Source organism: Helianthus annuus, chromosome 2 (genome assembly GCF_002127325.2).
Source record: "Helianthus annuus cultivar XRQ/B chromosome 2, HanXRQr2.0-SUNRISE, whole genome shotgun sequence".
Classification (NCBI taxonomy): domain Eukaryota; kingdom Viridiplantae; phylum Streptophyta; class Magnoliopsida; order Asterales; family Asteraceae; genus Helianthus; species Helianthus annuus.
This window is the reverse complement of record NC_035434.2, coordinates 128773721-128797612: the sequence shown is the minus strand read 5'-3', so window position 1 is coordinate 128797612 and position 23892 is coordinate 128773721. Positions and strand designations below refer to the sequence as shown.

At 35.2% G+C, this 23892-nt stretch overlaps 2 protein-coding genes and 1 non-coding gene across 3 annotated transcripts; all 3 read left to right on the top strand.

The window, feature by feature from the left end:
• Nucleotides 1-373: 373 nt before the first annotated feature.
• Nucleotides 374-480, top strand: LOC118490004. The gene has a single exon (XR_004888015.1). It is a non-coding gene; the product is annotated as a small nucleolar RNA R71 (small nucleolar RNA).
• A 6371-nt stretch (nt 481-6851) lies between these two features.
• LOC118485719 (WEB family protein At5g55860-like) lies at nt 6852-7724 on the top strand. The gene is made up of 2 exons (XM_035982133.1): nt 6852-6888; nt 7132-7724. Exon 2 carries the CDS (start codon nt 7326-7328, stop codon nt 7722-7724), a length of 399 nt encoding a protein of 132 aa, XP_035838026.1. The 5' UTR covers nt 6852-6888; nt 7132-7325.
• Nucleotides 7725-7788: 64 nt separating this feature from the next.
• LOC118485718 lies at nt 7789-8777 on the top strand. Its single transcript, XM_035982132.1, has 2 exons — nt 7789-8469; nt 8547-8777. Exons 1-2 carry the CDS (start codon nt 8299-8301, stop codon nt 8775-8777), a joined length of 402 nt encoding a protein of 133 aa, XP_035838025.1. The 5' UTR covers nt 7789-8298.
• Nucleotides 8778-23892: the final 15115 nt, after the last annotated feature.

Sequence of the window (23892 nt, the reverse complement as noted above, 5' to 3'; positions counted from 1 at the left end):
AGGTCTATTGTCAATGTATTGTTGATCGTACGTTTCTTTCATACAACCCCAATTTTCATGTGGCCCACCACACCCTTCACAAGCCATAACCGAGACCGTTTTTGTCATTTCCAATTTTTTTATTTTTGAAGAAAGGGCTTCGATTTGGGCTTGTAAGGAAGTGTTTTCATTAACCTTATGGGCGCCCGGGGCAATAGATTTATTGCCTCGGGGAGTGTGCCACTGGAAATTGGTTTGAGCAATTTCCTCAATTTGGTTATATATTTCATGTAGGCGGCGATTACCTAAAAGTCCCCCGGAGCTAGATTCAAGTGTCTGCCTTGTGTGTGGCAACAACCCATTATAGAAAGTGGATACTTGTTGCCATATCGCAAGGCCGTGATGTGGACACTTTTGCAATAGCTCCTTGAACCTTTCCCAAGTTTCATATAAGGATTCCCCGTCCTCTTGTGAATATGTATTAATTTCAGTCATTAAATTAGGCGTTTTAGCGGGAGGGAAATACTTATATAGAAATTTTTGGGCTAGTTCATCCTAGGTGTTTACCGATCCAGCCAGGAAGGCGTTAAGCCAAGCTTTTGCTTGGTCTTTTAGTGAGAAAGGAAACATTCGAAGGCGGATGGCGTCATTTGATGCTCCATTGATCCGAAAGGTATCACATATTTCTAAGAAATTAGTAATATGTAGATGGGGATCCTCGTCCGCAAGCCCATGGAAGGTTGCGGAGTTTTGGAGCATTTGTATCAAATGCGGCCGAAGTTCGAAGTTATTGGCTTCAACATTCGGTGCATTGATAGCGGCGCCGAGGTTACCTACGGTGGGTCGTAGATAATCCATGAGAGTACGTTGATCCGCCATTGGGGGTGGATTTCCCGAAACTTTCTCTTGGTTTTTGGCTTTTAGTCTTTTTCTGAGAAAGCGTTCGGGTTCTTCTAGAGGTTCTTTTATGTCCTTATTAGAACTGGAGCTCATACACTACGCAGGGGTGGCGTCTGGTTCCAAGTCCTGCAATAAAAACAAAAAAGAATGCTAGTCAGAAGATTCACCACGGCCCCGTGTTCAGTGAACACGGCCCGTGGTCGGAGTTACAGTGATTGTTTTCCAGATCCCAGTTACTTACTGGAGAGTTGGACACGGCCCCGTGTTGCACCGACACGGCCCCATGGTCAGCCTTCTGTAACTTGGAAAACTAAAAACTGCCAGTAACAACGCTGGGCACGGCCCGTGTCCGACCAGGCACGGCCTGTGCTGAGCTCTGCAGAAGCTGAAAAAACTAAGAAAATACTAAAAAATTAAAAAGAAAAATAAAAATATGATTAGGCCGTTGACTCATAACTTTCTTAAAATCCTTATGTCCCCGGCAGCGGCGCCAAAAACTTGATGTGCGTGAAGTGTGTTATATTTTAGATGTATATTTAAGCCCTTTTTACACTTTTAGCCAAGTTTTAAATTTATAAAACACGATATTTACTAACACTAAACACACATATGGGCAAGTGCACCCATCGTGGACGTGGTATAGTGTTGGTAAGATACCGAGGTCGTCCAAGGACACAAGAGCTTTTAGTACCGGTTTATCCTCAACGTCTAATCAAATCAAAAAGTTAGAAAAGATTTTTAAACTAAGAAAATAAAAACTAACTAAATGCTGAAAATAAAATAAAAATAAAAACAGATAGACAAGATGAGTCACTTGGATCCGACTCATGTATTAGTATAACCTTTGATTATTTTCGCACTTTTGCACTTGTTTAAGAGATTATCTTAGTTATTGTAGTAGGCCCCTCTTTTGAAGGCGACGTTACCCTCAACCCAGTAGTTTGAATCAGCAAGGATACAATCCTAAAGGGTTGGATTATTGGAAGATAATGAATTAAGTTATTAATGCAAATTATGGTAGGCCCCGCTTTTGGCGGTGACGTTACCCTCGACTAAGTAGTTTGAGTCAGCAGGGATACAGTCCTAAATAGCCGGGTTATAGTATTAATAGTAGTTAACTTATGAAAGGGTCAAAGAGTTTGGATCCCCGCCATCCAATACCTATGGGCATTGAAGGAGATCCTACTAAAATTGACCCAGGTCCCTTGCAGGACCTCTAAACGCTGAACAAGGGCAAGACCCTTACCAAACCGTTCCCTTAACCCCCGACCAGGTAGCCAACATACCTCCATATAGACCGTGGAGATATGAATGGTGAAAATCTTTTATTTTATATAGACAGTAAAATAATGCCAAGACACCACGGACAAACGATAAGGAAAGATCACCTTCAACATAAGCAACTAGTTATTAAAGTCATTAATACAAAACCAAATAAAAAGTGCAAAAGATTAAAAATAAAAAGTATTATACTAAACACTTGTCTTCACCAAGTGATGTAAGAGACTTAGGCAAACATGGCCTTGATTGTCAAGAACTCTTACGATCAATCTTGGATTCCGAGACGACTCACACACTCTATGATGGACAATGGATGATGGTGGTGGATGATGGTGTTGTGATGGTGGTGGGTGGTGGATGAAGTGTGAGTGAGGTGGTGTGCCAAGGGATGAGTTGCAATGAAGCCAAGCACTCCTATTTATAGGCTGAACAGAAGGCTGGGAACGGCCACGTGTCCGCTGGGCACGGCCCCGTGCCTGTCTGACACTCTCTCTCTTCATTAATTGTAATTCGCAATTACAATTAATGCGCCTGCTGTACTTTCGCCACGCCCCCGTGTTCACTGGGCACAGCCCCGTGGTAGGCAATAGAAGCTTCTATAGGTTTGTCTTTTCTGCTGCTTCTTGGGCACGGCCCCGTGCTGGCTGAGCACGGGGCGTGTTCAGTCTTCTGCCTTCTCTATTTTGCTTGGGAGGATGCTGTTGAGGGGTCGGGCAATCCACTTATGTTCCTTTTCTTGTATTTATGTTAGATTTAGCTGTCTTTTTGCTTCTTTTGTGAATTTGAGCTCATTTAATCCTGAAAATACAAAAGGAAGACAAAAACACTCTTTTTCCAACATTAGTACTAAAAAAGGGTTAGTTTTATGCCTCATTTGATGTAATTTATATGTTGCATTTTACACACATCAATTACGTTTAAATATGTTTCATGATTGAGCATTTTATCATAATTCGTTGCATCTTTCACGATATTCAACACAAAACATAAGTACATATTTACCCAAAGACATTAAACACAGAACTGTAATAGGTTTAAGTTTGTAAATCCAATAATCTCCTAACTTCAATGGCACATACATGTTCACTATATTTCTACACCATAAGACAACGAAAACAGGTAAAACCAAAAAAAAAGCATACCAAAGAGGTAATCACTGAACACGAACCTGGAAAGCCTCTATTCAAACTGCAAAATTAAAAGCAACAATGTATTAATGTGCAGTCTCCATGGTGCGTCCAGACCCCATAAACATTTTAATCCTTATGCTTCACATGTTACCCCATCGTCGCGCAGACCCCACGACTTACCAACGCAACCCCAAGATAGTAGGCAAGCTGTTGTAACTTCGACATGTCAGCGGCTGGCACCGGGGCCCTATTACACTTCCACTTGCAGTGGAACACACCTGCAATAACTTGGATCCTATCGGCCACAAGACACCTATATTTCCCAGTCACATACAAACCTGGATAGGCGGCGTGGAACGGGTCAGACCCAATTCGGCATTCACCCCAAAACAATATCCTGGAGCCTGACCCAAGAACCCTTTTATGACCTGATTGAGGTCTAGATCAAAAGAAGCCTTAAAAATCTGCTTCCAAGTATCTAGAAGCGAGAGCTTAACATCGCAACAACAGCCAACCCCTATGTAGTAATCAAAGCTGCATGATTAGTTTGAAAAACCTCAAATGCATCTCAATGGGGTTTTCCATTTCTTAATCTCCTAATCAAAAATTTAAAAACCATGGGTTGCATATTATCATTTTTCTATCCTTTCTCACTCTCTACCCCATTATCCGTCTATTTCTACAACCTCATAAACCCAAATAAAACTCAAAATCGGAAAAACATAACCATGAAAATTTACAATGGCTACAAAAACAAAAATAACATGAAAATCATAATCGCAAAATTAGGCGTAGAAGTGTCCACAGAAGTGGTTGTAGGTTCAAAACCTACCGTCCACAAACCATGCCATACCACTACCATGAATGTTCAAGAAATATCACACCTCATCATAGCCACATTCGTCGATATAGGTACTGTCACCGGCAACGACACCTTAAAAACATCAAGCACAAACCACTGGTTGCAAACCGGTGTGAAGATATTGGTTATGCACCGATGCCGGTGCTGTTAACGATATCAGCAACTCAACACCGTCATGCACAAAGCATGAAACAAACACCAACATAGCCTCAGGAAACCATCATAACCTCTTCACCAAAAACAATCTCAGAGTCATACAAAAGCTAACATTCTAAATCTATTCATATCCCATATTTCAAAGGTAAACAAACAACACAAGCTTTACGCTGCTTAAAACTTCGATACCAAAAAACAGAAATCCTACATCAATTGCGTATAGTAAAAAAAGTTGAATCACGGACTGACACGTGGCTTATGATACCGTTCCCAGGCGTACAGTAACTGTTTGGTAACCATCGCCGGAGAAATTAAATCATCAAAAAATCAGTAACATTAAAAGCATCTTCATCAACGTTTAAAGGCTTCGGTGACCTTTTGGCCACCATCATCGAACAAAAAGGGATAAAGTTATTTACTGCATCAAGAAATCGCCATTCGTACCCTCACGACGCAGATCAATGTAAGAGATCTCGAGATCTTAGAAAGTTTGGGTATCTCGAGATCTGAGAAGGTTTTGTTGAAGAATCGAACACACGTTCAACGCATTCATATCAAAAGACCCAACCGGTTTACCACCAACTATAACACATTAGAAAGTAAAGGTGAAAACTTATAGGTTACACATGGAAAAATAACTACAATGAAACGATAAAAGGACTACCTGGAAGCCAGAAAAACATGTCTCGGGATGATTTTAGACGAATCGGTCACTGATCTACACGAAAATGGAACATGCAAGCTTTAATCCTTCTACCGGGAATTCGTCGGAACCCTAAGTATCTCGCCAGAGCTTCTTGAAGCCATCTTCATCACTGTGGTGATACCCTAACCGCCGTCACTGTCGGCTTTTGCTGCTGATAACGCCTGAAACTACAACCGAAACCCTAGCCGACACTTGGGTGCGATTGTTGACCACCGTTGCGGTGACCGGAAACTCCGGTACCACCGTCGTTTTCCGCGGGTGGCTCGCCGCTGCATTACTCATCCTCGTATCTTTCTCTCCAACATTTCCGGTTCACTCTCATTTTCTGGTTTTTCTCCCTGCAATGTTAAAATGAGATTTTGTGAAGATGAATGGATAATATACAGTGGCAAAGAAAGGAGGCAACACGTGTTTTGATGATGCAGTGAAATTCCTCCTATGCGCTTTATGACTGTTCATTCACTTCTATTATTAACAGATATAAATTTAAATAATCATTTGAAGAAATAGATACCACATAATAGAACAACATATACACTAGAAATGACATGTTGCACATCGAAGCGGAGAGACACCAATTTTGAATGAAACTAAAAAAGAAATCATTTAAGTTAAGAAAAAAATATGAAAATCTATTAAACTTAAAAGTAAAGGAAATAATCACTATTTTAACATTAGAATAATAATGAACTTAAAAAGTAAAGAAAATAATTATTATTATAACATTAGAATAATAAAAGTATAAAAAACTATATATAATATTATAATATTAAAGTTACTATTCATTGGCTTCTATGGATAATATATGGATAATTAATGTTACTGATTTGCACAGTGTCATGAAATAGGCACTTATATCAGGTATACAAGTGTTGCACACTTGCACATGTTTTTGTTTCTATTGGACTACAATTCCAACACTACACACATACATATGTGATTTATGGTTTGTGAATTGTAATAGCAAATGTTGCATGAGGTTGATTGAAGCCAATGGTGCATACATGTAATCCTGTTTCTTTACTTTCTTTTAAAAAAGTTAATTGTTGGAATTGAGTTCCATAGTAGAGCTTGAATTATTGAATACATTTAGACAAAATGGCTTGTTAGATAGTTTGTTATTCTACAAAACTAATCGGGTCATATTCTTATTGACATGACCGGTCCTGAAGGAGGGCGGGAATGACCATCGGCCAGGACCCGATATTTTGAAGGGCACGTAATTTTTCTAACAACTCCGATATGTATATGTAAAATAAATAAATTAATAAGGTATACCCATACAAACACCAACATAGGCCCACTTACAAAACTATTTTTATGGTTTAGATTAGTTACTAGCCAATTGACATTAGGTTTAGACCTTTAGTGAGCACAATACCCAATTTTGTTAACGCCTAAAGGCACGTTTTTTCGAGCTCGAACAGGGTACATAAATTCTCAGGGCTGACCCTGCTTATTGACACGATTGATAAGTATGGGTTTTGTTCATTGGAAGATAGTAGTTGTAGTTTGTGTTGGATTATATTGTATATGCAGCGCACTTCCTTTTTGTTCATACTATTTAGGGTAAATTACACTTTTCGTCCTTTATGTTTGTATCGGATTGCAATAGATAGCCTTTAACTTCAATAATTAGAGTCCTGGTCCTTTATTTGCAAAACTGATTACACGCTACGTCCTTTAACCATAACCTGGTTAGAATTTTCAGTTAACTATGGCATGTGCAAGGCACATGAGGGTACCTTTGTAATTTTACTCATTTAATACAAAATTTTAAAACTAAAAAACTTAATATAATATCATCTCCCTCTGCTCTTCTCTCTCACTCTTTGGTTTTTCAATCAAACTCCACATCGTATTCAACCAACTCTGTAATGCAAACTTTTTTCATCATATGCATATGTTGTAAAATCATATTATGTTAACATTCTTATGATTATACATTTTGATTACTTTTACTGCTGTTCAAATTTTAAGTTAGGGTTTCACATTTCAAACCTATTGTTCGTTCATTTTTTTGCAAAACGACTCTAAATATTAGTTAATCAGCAATCACAGTAGCATTGTTCCCTTGTTTTCTGAAGTTTTGAACAATTTTGTTGCTTATTTGGCAGTTAGGGTTTGATATGGACGATAACAAGCGAACGCCGGATTCCGGTGGAGGAAGTAGCCGGAACACTGTTTCCGGTGGTTCACGGAGGGTTTACAAGCTGCACTCATAGAATCTGCAAAGAAATTACTTCCTTTACGGGAACAGGTCAACCCAAAAAAGTCAAAAGATCTTCGAACCAAAAGGTTACAAAGGGAAATGGAAAATGCGAGGGCTTTAGATCTTGATTCTTTGAAAACTGTGACATTAGAGCTTAACAGTGCTAAGGATTCATTGCAGAAAGTGTTTGAAGAAGAAAGTTGGTTAAAGAAGTTGTTGGAATGTTTAAAGACTGAGCTTGAGAACAGTAGGAAAGAGCACAAAGAATTGAAAGAGAAAGAAATCGAAACCGAATCTGTTGTGGGGAATCTGAATTCAAAGTTACCGGATGCTTTTGATGAAATGATGTTGACTTTTCAACAGATGATTTCGAAGAATGAAAATGCAAAATGGGAATCAGAAGAAATGAAGAAGAAAGCTGAAGAGTTGAAGAAAGAAGCAGAAGCCATGAGTGAGTACCTGTTTTCGGTTTTTTTATTTTGGATTTTGCTTCATTGATGTGTTAAAATTTGTTTCTGATTACTTGATGTGTAATGATCTTGTAATCAACAGGATGGGTCTCCACCAGCAACAATCTATGAGGTTTTGGTAGGGCTGATTTTATATATATATGTGATGGTAATAGTGGTGGTGGGAGTTGGTTGGAGAAAGACAGCGAACTCAGATTTAGATAGGGAGATAGAGGTGTTTATTTTTGTTTAAATATATTATTAAGGGTTAATGGATTTAAACACCCCCAACTATGGCCATTTGGCCGATGGCACTCTCAACTTTCACTTTGTCTCAGAGCACTCCCAACTTAACACATTGATTGTCATGGCACCCCGTCGTTAAATATTCCCTAACCAGGTTAGTATAATGAGCCTATGTGGCAATTTAATCTGATGTGGCATTTCATACGTGGCATACATGCTCATTCACCTTCTTTAAAACCCCCAATCCCTAACAAACTCATTATCTGTAAACCCTAATCCTAAATCATAACAAAATCAGACGCACCTTGGAGCAAATCCATCATCAACATACGATCAGGTCGATTTCCGTGAAGAACAAGCCCTAATCTTGAATCAAAATGAGCTCCTCTTCTACGTCTTCATCCATAGTATCCAGAAACCCTAAATTGTTTAAGGTTGATTTGGAGGGTAATGTGTACTGCCATCATGATGTTGTAGCAGTTGTTCGAGTTGTTGGACGGAAAAGTGTGCGGCAAGGTCAACAATTTTATGGATGCTCTCATTGGCCGGTATGTTCTACCTTAACTCCAAGTATGTTGCTTGAATTGAAATGATTGATTAACTGCAGTGTTGTTGGCTTTTGCAGAGATCAGACTGCAAGTTCTTCTTATGGAAAGAAGATGTCGACAAAATTTTCAACCAACATGCATCCCAGGGCAGGTTCAGTGCTGAAGACCTGAAATATGAAAACAAGCTCTTAGTAGAAGAGAATAGGTGGTTGAAAGCAATGATATCTGGAACAGAGTCGAAATGGAACAAGCAACATGTGTTAACCTTGTTTATTGCCATTAGCATAGTGTTGTATATGTTTAGGTAGTATGAACTGTGTTCTTGTTGTAATTGTACACTTTTGATGATATTTAATGCAAAATCCTAGTCCTTGATTGTATATATCTGCACATGTATTGATATTACCAGATAAGTCAACATATCCAAACTGTATTTTGACCAACAAATGTCAAAAGTCAACTATGTAACAAGAAACATACCTCTAAATGGTCTGCACATATAGCTGCACATCTGTAATGACCAAAAGTGGAATATCTTTAAAATGTAGTGCACAAAATGGGTCTGCACATGTACTGCTGTTGGCTACAACCTGTAATGACCAAATATGTGTATCTTGACCAATGAATGGTCAAAAGTCCATTTGTCCAAACTGTAATGACCAAATCTGCAATGTGTAATGACAAAAACTGCATAGTATAATGACAGAAAACTGCATAATGCATAATGACCATAACCAAGACTTATACCATTACATAACCAACAGTTATCATCAACAAAAGTTATCCTAAAGAGTTTTAACATCACCACAAGTTATCCTAGAGAGTTATTACATCACTTAAACTTGTCCAAACAGCCAACAACACAAAAAGGTTATAAAGACCACAAAAAGGTCAAATAAAGACCACAAGTTATCCTAGAGAGTTTTAACTGCTGCCTTATATGTTCCCTTTCCACTCCAGAATCAAAAACATAAGAGTTTGGAGTATTAAATAACTTGTATCCATAGAATATCTACAGTTGACTTGACAGTTGACTTTTTAGTTGACTTCAGGCTTGAAATTTTGCTTCCCTCCTGTGTAGATGGCTAAGTTGTTCCTTGTTAAGCTAATGGAGTAGATTGCTGAGTTGTTCCTTGTGAACCTACTGGAGCAGATTGCTGAGTTGACTTCTGGCTTGACTTTTTGGGTCCCCTTTTTCTCTTTTTAGCAGACCCTACAATATAAAAATCAAAAGGAGTTAAATCCTACAATATACACATACAACTGTCACTAAAACAAGTCATTCACCTGCAGTAGATTGCTGATTTCCCACTTCAGTACATTTTCTCTTGTTGTGACCTCTACCCCCACAATTACCACAAGTCATTATCACCCCATGCTTGGTAAGTTTCCCTGGTCTCTTTGGATCCTCATGAGGATCCCTCTTTCTATTCTTCTTAGGCCTCCCAGGTTGAGATCTTATTGGTGGTGGATCCATAGGTTGGTGAATCTTGGGCCAATACCTTTCACTAGGTATTGGAGGGATAGAGAATTCATAAGCCTTCATGTATGTGTCTTTGTGGTAACACACATTAACAAACTCTTCTACATTTTTATGTAAAAACCCAGCTACTGCACAAACATGTTTACATGGATACCCCCTCAAATCCCATTTCCTACATGTGCATGTTCTATTATCTAGATCAACTAAAACATCATCAAAATCCCTGACTTGAAACACATGGTATGATGAGGGATACACCTCACATCTATATGCAGCCTGTTTTGAAAAATCAAGCTTTTCTTGGATTTTAGGGCATATTAAAACATCCCTGGCACTCATTTCTATTCTTTTAGTAACCAGCCTACTCATGACCTGAATCCTTATGTCCTCTAACATGTGTATAATGTGTTTGGACCTTGCATTGATGATAAAGCCATTAAAAGTTTCAGCCATGTTGTTTACTATAACATCACATTTTGTGTGAGTGTTCAAATAGCACCTGTTGAACCAATTGGGATTTTACTTCAGTAAGGCCTCTACTGCATCAAGGTTTATGCCCCTCATCTCTTCAATGGCTTGCAAGTAATCAGTTTCACAATAGGCCCTAGTTGATTTCCAAAATAGCTCCTTAAACTCTTCATCTTTGTATGTCTTGTGCCAGTTAGCATAGATGTGTCTTGCACAGTTTCTATGCTCTGCCTTTGGCCATACCATTGCAACAGCATTCAACAGACCCTGCAAAACCAATACAACAGTGTCACAGGTAAGTGATGAATAAACTAATTATTGGTTAGGGAGATCTACCTTTTGCTGGTCAGATATAAATGTCCATGATTCACCATCATCAGTTACTCCTAAACACTGCCTAAGCTCATCCATAAACCATTCCCTCCTCTCATTATTTTCCCCTTCAACTACTGCCCATGCCAAAGGAAACATTTGGTCATTACCATCCCTTCCCACAGCTGTTAACAACATCCCTCCAAGGAATGTTTTAAGAAAACACCCATCTAAGCACAATACCTTCCTTCATCCTGCTAAAAAACTTTTTTGACTCCATCAAAACAAACAAACAGTCTAAAGAATGTTTCACAAGTGGCCTCTGGATCTAGGTTAATGAAACCTGGTGGAGCAGTTTCTAACCTAAAGGTTGATGATGGATTTGCTTTCTTTAGAACTTCCAGGTAAGAACCAATTTTACTGTAATGATCTCTTATTGAACCATGAAGCTTCTTGTGTGCACTTGATTTAGCCTTGTAAGCTAACCACTTAGTTATAATCACCTTAAACTTCTGTTTAACTGCTGCTTGAATCTCCTTAGCAGACCAATTTGGCTTGGCCTTAAACAAAGGAAGGAACTCATCCCCTAAGAACTTGGCAGTTAGCTGTCTATTCTTGATCATGTTTCTCTGGCAGTTGTGTTTGTTCTTAACACTTTTAATCATGTAACACTCTTTGGCTTTGTTTAGTGAACAATATAGATAGAAGGGACACCCTGGTACACACTTCACAGCTAAACGACATTCTTCCTTTTTATCACTCTTTGCAATGATCAAATTCCTGCCGTTAGTCACAGCATATTTTCTCACTGCCTCCTTAAAACGATCCCTTGATGCAAACCGTATTCCAACTTTCCATGTAAACTTTTTCCAGTTGGTCTGTTCATTTACACTTGGAGCAGTTTCTTTGTACTTCTTACCTCTTATATCATCATCCTCACTCTCACCAGGAGTAGCAACATCACCATCAGATTCTTTGTAACTACTGTATCCCTCTACATGTGCAATCCCTGCATCATTAGACTCACTCAACTTACCTTCTTTTTCATAAGGTTTAGTACACTGTTCAAGTAACTTCTTTTTAGCTTCAAGTTCATCCTTATTAGCTCGTTTAATGGCATCTTGTGACTGTCTCCATTCAACATCTTCTCTGTCTGAATCTGAGAAAGCTATTTCATCATGAACCTCATCTTCATTACCATCCTCAAGAAAACCATCATCTTTATCTGAACTTGACTCTTCTGTCCCAGTTAAGTCAGCTTTATAGTCACTGTCTTCATTGTCATCTTCATCTGCACACTCTTCTACACTATGCTGCTTATCAAAACCATTCCCTTCTTCCACTAACACCTCTTCTCCAATAGGCTTCTTTCCTGAGGCTTCTTCGATACACCCTCTTGAACAATAGACTCCTCATCCAAATCAAATGCCCATGTAGCCTCTTCTACACTAGGCTGATTGTTCAAACCAACTAGTTTATCAGCAACAGCCTCCTTTCCTAAGGCAGTGGATCTAGATCTAGGGACTTCAAGTACAGGAGGGTTACCACTTTTGTCAGATGCCCTACTCACTCTACTGACATGGACTACTTTCTTTTTAGACTGGATTACAAGTTTTTTGGGCCGGCCTCTTCGTTTAATGGGTTGGGAACTGGATTGGGCTTGTGGATTACTGGGTGGTGAATAAGATTGGGCTTGGGGTTTACTGGGTTGGGACCTGAATTGGACTTCTTGTTCATGGGTAATTGGACAGACTTGAATAAATACCTCCATGAATGGTTCAGACCATGTTCGAGCCTTTAAAGCAATCTCCATAACATCATTATCATTCCCAAAAATCTTGAATTCGCCAGTATCAGCATTTAATCCATACATGTAAAAATCCCTACTTTCATAACACCCAGTATCCATTGCATACTCTAACAACTCAAAGTATGCAATGTGATCAACATCCATACATATCAACCTAGATTCACCTCCAATATATTGAGGTTGATCAAAACTAAAATCCAATGATCCACCATACCATAGCATCACATTGATAACCTCCATCAGTGCAATCAGTGAACAATACCAGAAATATTGACAGAAAACTTACCTCGATCAGATTAGGGTTTGATCGGCATTGATCGCCATTGATGAACTTGAGAGCTTCTGATATGATATTATCTTGGTTAGAGTGAAGTGTTATGATTTTTGGGGATTATAAACTAAATATTGACAGGCATGTTCCACATAAGCTCATTATGCCACGTATGAAATGCCACATCAAATTAAATTGCCACATAGGCTCATTATACTAACCTGGTTAGGGAATATTTAACAACGGGGTGCCATGACAATCGATGTGTTAAGTTGAGAGTGCTCTGAGACAAAGTGAAAGTTGAGAGTGCTATCAGCCAAATGGCCATAGTTGGGGGTGTTTAAATCCATTAACCCTATTATTAAACATACTGGTAAAATTACAAATGTACCCTCGTGTGTCTTGCATATGCCATAGTTAACAGAAAATTTTAACCAGGTTATGGTTAAAGGACGTAGCGTGTAATGAGTTTTAAAAATAAAGAACCGTGACTGTAATTATTGAAGTTAAAGGCTATCCATTGCAATCTGATACAAACATAAAGGAAGAAAAGTGTAATTTACCCTGCTATTTATTTTATTCGGGTTAACTTCTAATTGATGTACTCGATAAGTATTTAGGTTTCGTTCGTTGCTAAATTGGTCAAATCAGTTGTGAAAGTCGGCTTATAAGCAGCCTCCAAAAATAGTTCATTTTCTTTTACTTTCGTCGTAAAGGCTCCTATTTTTCATCTCGCTTTAGGCCTCCAAAAGGGTTGAGCCGACACGGGATTTTGACATTATGTTTTAATTTGTAATTGATATTGATACTACTAGCGGATTGACTTTATTTGGTATTGTATATATTTGGTTTGCTTTAAAGACAACTATTTTGATTCATGTTTTTTTTGGAATTATTGGGAAATTGTTATTTTCCAATGATTTTTTTTGCATAATTTTAGCTTGTTATGAACATATATTAATATTATGGTTATCAACACCAAAAATACATTAGCTTCCTTTTCAAGTTTTGTACTCCAATATATATATATATATATATATATATATATATATATATATATATATATATATTGTGTCTCATTTTAAACATACCTCAATCAATAAAATATCAAATCCTTTCTCCATGTATTATTCTTTTCTTTCTCTTCTATTGGTTGCTATTAGGCTAGTTTCACAACACGTTATCAGCACGAAAGTGCTCTTTACAGAAACCATTTTTTTCAACAAGTTCATCCTTTGTGAATAGGAGCTTTTCGAAATCTGGTGATCATTGGGAACCTGTGGCCACGGTGATGTGCTTCGATTCTAAAAAAAGGTAACTAAATCCTACTCTCTTGTTAAATTAAGAAACTTGATTTATGGGATAATATTTAGGAAGATAATTGTTAGAATCATCGCATGATTTGTGTCACGGCCCCCGACCCGGTTTGACCCGTTTCAGGAGCCGCGGGACAGGAATCCCGTGGTACTCTAATTTAGGCGACAGCGGAAGACTTTTTAAAATAGGATCTTTCAATATTTCAAACTGTCCGTTTACATAATTTAGGGATATAATCCCATAATTTACATTAAGCTGATTTCACAGAGAAATCTTTATTCAAAACATGTTTCTTTATTTATTTACATTGAGCCACTTTTCTAAGCTGGTAGTGCTTCACGGCACTTTTCTTTGCTCACAACAGATCACCTGAAACATGTTTGAAAAAGATTTTTTCAGCGGGGAAATACTGAGTGAATCATTCATTTTACTAAAACGACTCATTTGTTATAATTCACAGTATTAAGAGCGATTACAATGTTTCTAATATCAAACCAACTACCCACGGTACTTTATCACTCGACCCATTGGCCCACCTGTCCAATGGTGTCTGTGATTATGGTCATATCACCCATTGGCTACCCCAATGGTGAAGATTATCAAGTAATGTATACAAAACCCCACATACCGGCTATAACTTGGTGATTACAAAGACTTAATCCCTGTAATTATAACTTTGAAAATAATTTGGAGTTTTGTAAAACAGTTGATAAAAAGAGAATGACTCACATTGCAGATTTAACGAGCAGAGTATAAGCTTTACTGATTAGCCTTCTAACCTAATTTAAATAACAATGCACACACAAACCGGGTTAGTAACTAATTCAGCAGTTACGTCAATTCACGAGATTAAACCCTCACAACGATTAACAAAGTGCAATACTTAACAATTCAGCGGATTCACAACGAATGACAGAGTATAGTCCGAGTTCGAACAGCACTCAAACATTCAAGTCGAAATCACGATGAATAACAAAGTATAAACTCAATTTGAGCAGCACTTAAACAATCGTTGGATAGTTTCAATCGATCGGACGTTGAATCGTAATAGCGATCGAGTTATTACCCTGATTGCGGCAGCGTTTCGAGATTAGTGTGTGTTTGTAGTAAACAGTTAATATCTCAACGTATACTATGAATTTCTACGTCGAATTAACACCTGAATTAAAGTCCCAAGGCCCCCTATATATATTGAAAATGTGAGCCGCCCGCGAGTCGCGGAAGGATGCGCGACATCTGTCGCGTGTCGCGGGGCAAGTCCCTATGGCCTAGGGTAGCCTTGTCGTGGGTATAGGCCTGCTGAGTTGCTGATTTGAAATTTCAGAATTTAGACAACGAGTTTTCGAAGATAATTATCATTTAGGGTTTACCCCCCCTGAGTTTAGGGGCCCTGATCCTGATTCCGATTGTTATGAAAATTTTAGGCTTAGTGTAGAATTGCTTGGGTTTCTTAATTAGGGTTTCCTTAATAGATAATTAATCTACTAAGTATTAATTTTAGTGTGAGTTGTTACAATTTGGAATGGGAAAATTTAATTACAACAAAAAAAATGTCATATTTTGATGCCACTAACTGTAAAAACGATTATCGTTCAAGAAACAAATTTCAATAAAGTTTGACAAATCAAAAGGATCTTACAGTTTGTAATCTAAAATATTGTAAGTTCTTATGTGTATACAAACTGTTTAATCAGATAAGATACATTATTATTATTATTATTATTATTATTATTATTATTATTATTATTATTATTATTATTATTATTATTATCTTCTAATATTCGCTTACCATAAAAATGTTTTGAATGGATCTAGTTGAACTCATAAATCTAATAAGATATTTTGCATAATAAATTGAAAGAATATTATTACATATTTTCATCAATATAAATTATGTAATATTTATTACTTTTTTCATCGATATAAATTATGTAATATAATATTATCACTAATGTTGGAGGTGTGATCACAATTATTTAGGTAATTGGTTGATTTTTATTTATTCAATTCTTTGGTGAACAACTAAAGTTTATTTATATTTTCTACTCTAATATGAGTATGTTTGTATTAAAATTTCTCAAAACATTTAGTTACTAGTTTTTCATGTGTACATGTGCATACGTTCGACTATGCCTATATACATGCTTGTGTGGCAACTACGGCTTCATCTTGTTGGCTTTTCTACTAGTAATGCTTCAATACTTTATTTCTTACTACCTTAATATGATATTTTATATTCACATCGACCTAGTTGTTTTGTCATGTTTAATGCATGTTTGAACCTTTTCATAGTTAAACATCTTACTTTAAACTTGCATGTAATTCTTTTATAATTTAAAAAATTGTTGAAGCAATTAAAATAGAATATTTACACATGAAAATTGTAGCAACGTTTATCATGGTTTTGACATTTAGTTATATTTCAAATTAGAGTGACAATAGTTTGTACATAAGATATACTTTCGATTAGAGATACACTTATAGCATGATAGGTGAATATATGTTTCTTACAAGTGGCCTTGATATATGAGATATTTGTGTAAAAAAAAAGATATTTCTATCTTATTTTAATGAATATAATGAAGACTTAATGTAGATATTTGTTTAAATTTCAAACTAAGTGACAAATATCTATATGTATAATATCCTCATGATTTTTACACCATGATAAGCTAATACATAGATTATATATATTTGCTTGTAAGTGTGATGGAAATGCATATTTCATAAAGTTTTAATACAACATGATTCATGTAATGACATGTTATAATTTAACTTTATGTTATATCATATATTCTATATGCTATCATATATTTATCATATGTAGTATTCAATTGATTATTTAAAACATATGGTTTTTTTAATATCTCTCATGAAAGAGAATCAATAAGGTTAGATATGACACTCTAAGTGTCATACTTCTTAAATCTCATTATGAGTTTGTAGAAGGTCGTAAGATTTAGACCTTACATGACATGGACATTTAATTACTTCTCTATTCATGTTATGCAAAGAGAAGATTGTTTACAAGAAAAAATCGGATAAAACAATTTTCGTTTGTCATATCTAAAATATGCTAAAGTAGTAATATTATGTAACGAGTATAACAATATTGAAATGATTACATATTTGTTTGTCCAAGAAACTAATGATAACCCATGAACCTTTGTTGGTTCTACTTCATTAAGAATGTGATTCTATATCAATCATTGAAAATCTCGTGATCATGGATATGACTTAGAAATTTATAATGATGATCATGTTTGGTATACCCTTATATTTGGTACTAGTTTATAAACCCGTGTATTACACGGATTAAATATAAAAAAAACTTAGATTGAATAATATTTTAATTTATAAGTTTTACAAACATGTATATTACACACGTAAAATATAAAAAAATGTAAATCATACTTCTATATAATCCTGATCACATAGTTAAAAAAGTGTAATAATAGTGTAATCTAATTATTTTGTTTTTCCGATTAGTATTTATATAAGGATGGTTTAGTAAAAAGATCTAATTATTGTATTTTTATTTTACGATAATATTTAATAGAATACATTGTATTTATCTAGTAATATTAATTAAATAGTGCATTCTAATATGGTTATTAACATATTTAAGTTAAATTTATTATATTAGTAAGGATAAGGATTAAAAAAATATTTTGAAATAAAATGTAAGTCTAAATTGTAAGATTAAAAGCGAGAGTGACACGTGACAATAATTGGAGTTCTATATTAAAAGTTAAATTAGATTTGAAGTTTTATTTGTAACTTTACCGTCTTTATCAATAATTAATATTTTAAATCATTTGAGTTTATAAATATATGTGGTTAATCTTAATGAGGAGTTATATTACCAAATAAAGTTAATATAATAATGCATAAATAATTAAAATGAAGATATTAATATTAATAGAAAAATAATAATAGTTTTGTTATAGATAATAATAAACAAACGATAGAGATAAAGTAATTTTTATATTTTTTATCTCTATATCATATAATATAATTTATTTGCCAAAGCATCATGGTATATCAATTTTTTTAAGGGAGAGAATGTTTATTTCGAATTATCTATTAACATGGATAATGGTTTTTATATTAATTTACCTATTATTATTATTTATTATTATGATTGAGGTAATATAATAAATTGCCATATGGCATTTTTGTGAAATTCTTTATTATGAGAGAATGCCAAGTGGCTTTAAGGAGACTCTTTTATTAGTATTAGATGATATCATTTATTTGTAAAGATGATACGGAGAGAACAACCAAACCAAAGTTATGATCTATTACTACTATCATGAAAGAATACAACTATTCTTAGATATGACACGAAGTGTCATACTCACGTATCTCATTATCAAGTTATGAAAGACCGTAAGATGTCAGACCTATAATATTATATAATTCGAACATTTATTTCTCAACTAATGTTATATGTGAAGAGAAGTTTATTTATAAGAGAAAATCAGATAAAACAAATTTTGTTTGTCCCTCAAATATACTTCTGAGGTAGCAATATCATTAAAGGGTATGAAAGGTTTTAAGTAACTGTATATCTGTATGTCCGAGAAAATAACGAAACTTGTTTGGTTTTACTTTGATCCATGAAATGAATATATATTGTTCATTATGATCATTGAGAAAAATGCAATGATGGTCATGTTGATAATGAGATCGACCATTAGAAAATTATAATGAGATCGACTACAATAGTTGTAATGATAGTCATGATGAGAACGACTATTAGAATTGTAACAATAATCATAATGAGATCGACCACCAAAAGTGGCAAACTAAAGAATGGCCATTTAACATGGTGGTTTAAACTTTTATGTTATAATACATTTTCCCGTATCTTATGTTTTGTATTACATACGTGCAAGTAATACATATACAGTCATAAGAAGTTTATGGATCATAATTGTGTAATTAGTTGGCATGACCGGTTAGACCAAACCGAGTCAATGATGATGTGAAACACAATGAACTGGAAGATTCTTTAAGCTGATAATTATTATGTAACATTTGTTCTCAAGGGAAATTATATATTTGCCAAATAAAGAATGGTGTGTATCCTTAAATATTTCAGAAATGATTAAAGGATATGCATATCCCAACACGATACCATTTAGTGTTTTTAAATCAATGCATCGTCTAAATGGTTATCAAATCCATAACCTGAAGTTTGTGTGATTGTGGCTTAGCTAATGTGATAGCAAGCATATTAATCCAAATTGGAATATTTATTTTGGTATAATAACGGTGAATTCAATTCCCAAGTTACTAATGATTATTGCAATAAATGTTGAACTTCATATAGCTTATGTTTATACAAGAATTGCTTTGAGACGATCACTAAACGTTCACAATTGATTGCAAAGCCAATGATCATAAGAGCAACAGTTCATATTTGTATTTGGGTACATGTGATTTTACATGTACAACATTAATTCACATCAAGCCAACATGTCATCATACTTCCCCTGTTATAATGGTTTTTGGTCAGGAACCAAATACGTACCTTCTAAGATTTTGGTTGTGCGGTATATATAATATTGATCCACCACTAGCACAATGCTGGGACCTCTAAAAGGGTTGAGAATATATGTTGGGTAAAAAAATAATTGTCTATGATTAAATACTTAAAGCCATTGGTAAGAGATTTGCTTACGGCTCATTGATTTTCACTTTAGTGAATGAATGTTCCTAACATTAGGGGGGAGATAACAAGCAGTTGGAAAGTGAAAACTAGAATGAGTAAAGTGAAAATTGGAATGAATTATCAGGCCATCTTGATCCTCATACTATAAACGGTGAACTAGGAGTTCAAAGGATAATTCATTTACCAATATTAAAGAACAAATTACCAGAAAAGTTCACTGACCTAAATAGAGTGACTAAGTAAGTCACATAATCAACTGCTTATGCTTCAGTCATATTTGTGTCCCAAGAGGACAACCACATATTCTGTAATGAATCTATTGCACGCCTAAAGCGTGGTAGACTAGTTGATTCCAGTAAGAAAATTCCTTGAAAATCGGAGTAAGTAATTAAGATGGTCAAGTCGAGGTTATAGTAATAAGATCTCCTGAAGAGACAGTAGATATGATGGTTCAAGAAGAACATCAGGTACCTAAAAATAAGAGATCTCGATAAGTTGTATCATGTCTAAGATATGTATGGAATCGAAATAAAAATCGACATTGTTATACTTTTCTATATAATGTAGCGCTTGAAATGATTAAATGATGAGGATCAAAATTTAAGATCTGCCTATGAGAAATAATTGGCCAAAAGCGAAAAGATGCAAATAAGGCAGAGTTGAATTCTCTAATGAAATGGAAAGTTTTCGGACCAACAATTCATACAACTGAAGTTGTGAAATATGTTGTCTATAGACGGGTCTTTTGTGTGAATTATGTGAAAATCAAATTGAGTGATATAAGGAAAAATTGGTGACACAAGAATTTTCGCAAAGACCTATGATTGATTATGAGGAGACGTATTCTCCAATGGTGGATGCATTGACTTTCCAATATTTTATTAGTCTGGTAATATAAAGAGAGAATTGATATTCGTCTTATGAATGTTATGTATCACTTGATACTGAAAGTCTACATGAAAGTCCCGAAGGATTAATTATGTAGGTCATGTAAAGTAAGTTCTCGAGAACAATGTTATCATTTATACATATTCGAATTTGAATAGGTTATGATTATTTTACATGTTGGATATAATTGGAACTCCTGATGAGTTTCTAAAGCAACTGAGTGTTTAAAAGGTTAATTGAAATATCTTAACGATGAAATACTTGTGCACCAAGAAACATATATAGAAAACTTGTACCCGGTGATTGTGATATCTCAATAAATAGTGTACACGCATAGTACAATATGGATTTTAGAGATAAAAGCAAGTGTTCATGACATTTTTGCATATGATATAGATATCTATGTACTAAATGGGCAAATTTATGTAGCAAAACTTCTAAAGAGTGAAAACACATGCATATTTGGATAAGATGGAAAGAATTCCCTCGTGGATTGATAATACTAGAAGCATTTATGATGTCAAAACCTCAAGAACGTATTATATGAAGTTGACAAAATACGTATGGACTAATAGTAGAGACGAGTGTTGTACAACTCGAGATATTCAGATAAAGAAAGATATAAGTTTGATTAAATTAGCCATTTTCTGTCAATATTCTACTTTTAAAACTTCACTATAATTGCAATTTACAGTGATGATGTTTAGGCATCATCGAGAGAAATTGTCGATATTTTAGAGGGAGAATTTTTGAATGACCTTGGCACGGTCTAATTATTACTCGAACTGCATTTCGAGTATATATGTAATTATATTTTACCAATCCCTCAAGTACATCTAGAAGATGATGTTTGGAGATTTTAGTATGAATATAGTTGAACCTTAAAGTATGTTAAAGGTTGTTAAGTCATTTGTAATAAGAAATGCCTATTATCATCTCCTACCAAAGTAGAGATTCTCATTCTAGAAGTATCATCGTTAAATGCATAAGTGCACTAATATGTTTTGCTAGCTATGTATGGTTATAATATCTTTCACTTGAGCTCATTGTCTTGATATAACCTTTGTCAAGCGAAGAGACATTGGAATGAGTTCAAAGAAATATTTCAGATATAAATGATATTTGATTATATTTTACTAACCCATCAAAACAAGTTTAGTTAGTCTTGTAGATGAAGGAATGTAACAAAACACAGTCGTGGACATATGATATTTTTTGGAATGAGGCACCTAAAGTCTCGTTAGAAGATTATACAACATTGCTCAACATAAAGGATTGCACATTAAGGGATCATGCGACAAATCATTGGCTACAAAAGCTTTGTTCGACTTTCAAGGAAGATGGACTCACGACACTTATAAGATACATGTTAAAATGAGGGGGAGACTTACTCAAGTTGCACTCTTTTTTCCTTGACTAAGTTTTGTCCCATTGGGTTTTCTTAGTAAGGTTTTTAATGAGGCAACATACCTGATGCAGAAGTATTAGGGGAGACAATACGCGTTGCACTCTTTTTCCCTTAGCTGAGGTTTTGTCTCAATGGGTTTTCCTGGCAAGGTTTTTAACGAGGCAGCATCTCCAAGCGTATAAAGTTGATAACCAAGGGGGAGTGTTATAAACATATATTATTATTATGGTTATCAACACCAAAAATAGATTAACTTACTCTCCAAATTTTGGACTCCTATATATATCTCTATTGTATCTCATTGTAAATATACCTCAATCAATAAAATATCAAATCCTTTCTCCATCTATTATTCTTTTCTTTCTCTTCTAGTGGTTGCTATTAGGCTAGTTTCACAACATGACTATTACTTTAATTTTAGCAGAATTGTAGTTCTAATTTTTGTAGTTTTTTTAATCCTAGTTCTTTTATTTTTTAATTTTTGCGGAACGTTTTGTAGAAGTTTTCCAGAATCTTTTATATTTTGCAAAATTTTGATTTTGTAAACGACAAAACTAGGTTAAGCCGTTTTTTTGCTAAATTTTATTCTATCTAATATTATTTTTAATTGAAAAAAAAAACAAAAGTACAGGATATATTAGGGTGGAATGGGTGCTCCTTAAATGGGGAGTGGTAAACTTTTTTCATAGCCAATAATCTTATGTCATGTCAACTCCTCTCTTCACTTTCCATTTTGCATTCAATCACTAGAGGTGTTTTATCCAAACAATTTTTTCTTTAAAAAAAATAAAAAAACTAAATAAATGTGTGATTGGTTGGAACCCACTCTCTCTCCCCTCTTTCATCGGTGACTAGTCATCATTCAAAAACAAACACACTCACCGAAAACAATGTGCGGCACTTCACCTCTCGTGAAAAACACTCACCGAAGGGGTCACCGAATGTTGCCCCTCCCACCCTTAGGTGAAAATAAAAAGGATGTATAAAGAAAGGTATCCAAATTAAATAAAAATTCTTCAACGTTCCACCCTTAGACCGTGGGGTATGGTGGGGCTTGGGTTGGACTTGGGTTGGGGCATTTGTTGACACGTGGAATGAGAGCCCCCCCCCCCCCCCCAACCTAGTGACGTGTCAGCGGGGTATGGTGGGGCGTGGGTTGGGCTTGGGTTGGGTTGGGTGCACCGTTTGAATTTACAATTCAAATTTTAAAAAGTCTGCTATGACATGGCGGGGTGAGCGAATGGGAGGCAGCCAGCTAGCATGTCCATACCGCCCCACGCCCGGCTTGAAAACTAAGCCCCAAGGGTCACGCCCCAACCCCAACCCACCCACGATGATGGCTTGAGCGTTTTCTCCCAACCCACGCCCCAACCCAAGCCCCTACCCCATGGCCTTAGGTAAAAATAAAGAGGATGTATAAAGAAAGGTATCCAAATTAATAAATAGGGGAAGTTTCAAATGAAAACCACTAGTTATTGTGAAAACTCGAAAACTAATTAAAAAAAGCCAAAAAAACATACAAAAATTTTTTTTTTTAATTTTTTTTTTGCAATCAAAATTTCGCAGGTCTTTTTAATATAAAAAAAAATTTCAAAAAAAAAAAAAAAATTTTTTTTTGTGTAGTACACATGTGTAATACTGCACATATGTATGTGTACTACACATGTGTATTATTACACATGTGCACTACACAAAAAAGTTTTTTTATATATAAAAACTAGCGATTTTTATAAAAAAAATTGAAAAAAAAAAATTTGTGTGTTTTTTAGGCTTTTTTTAGTTAGTT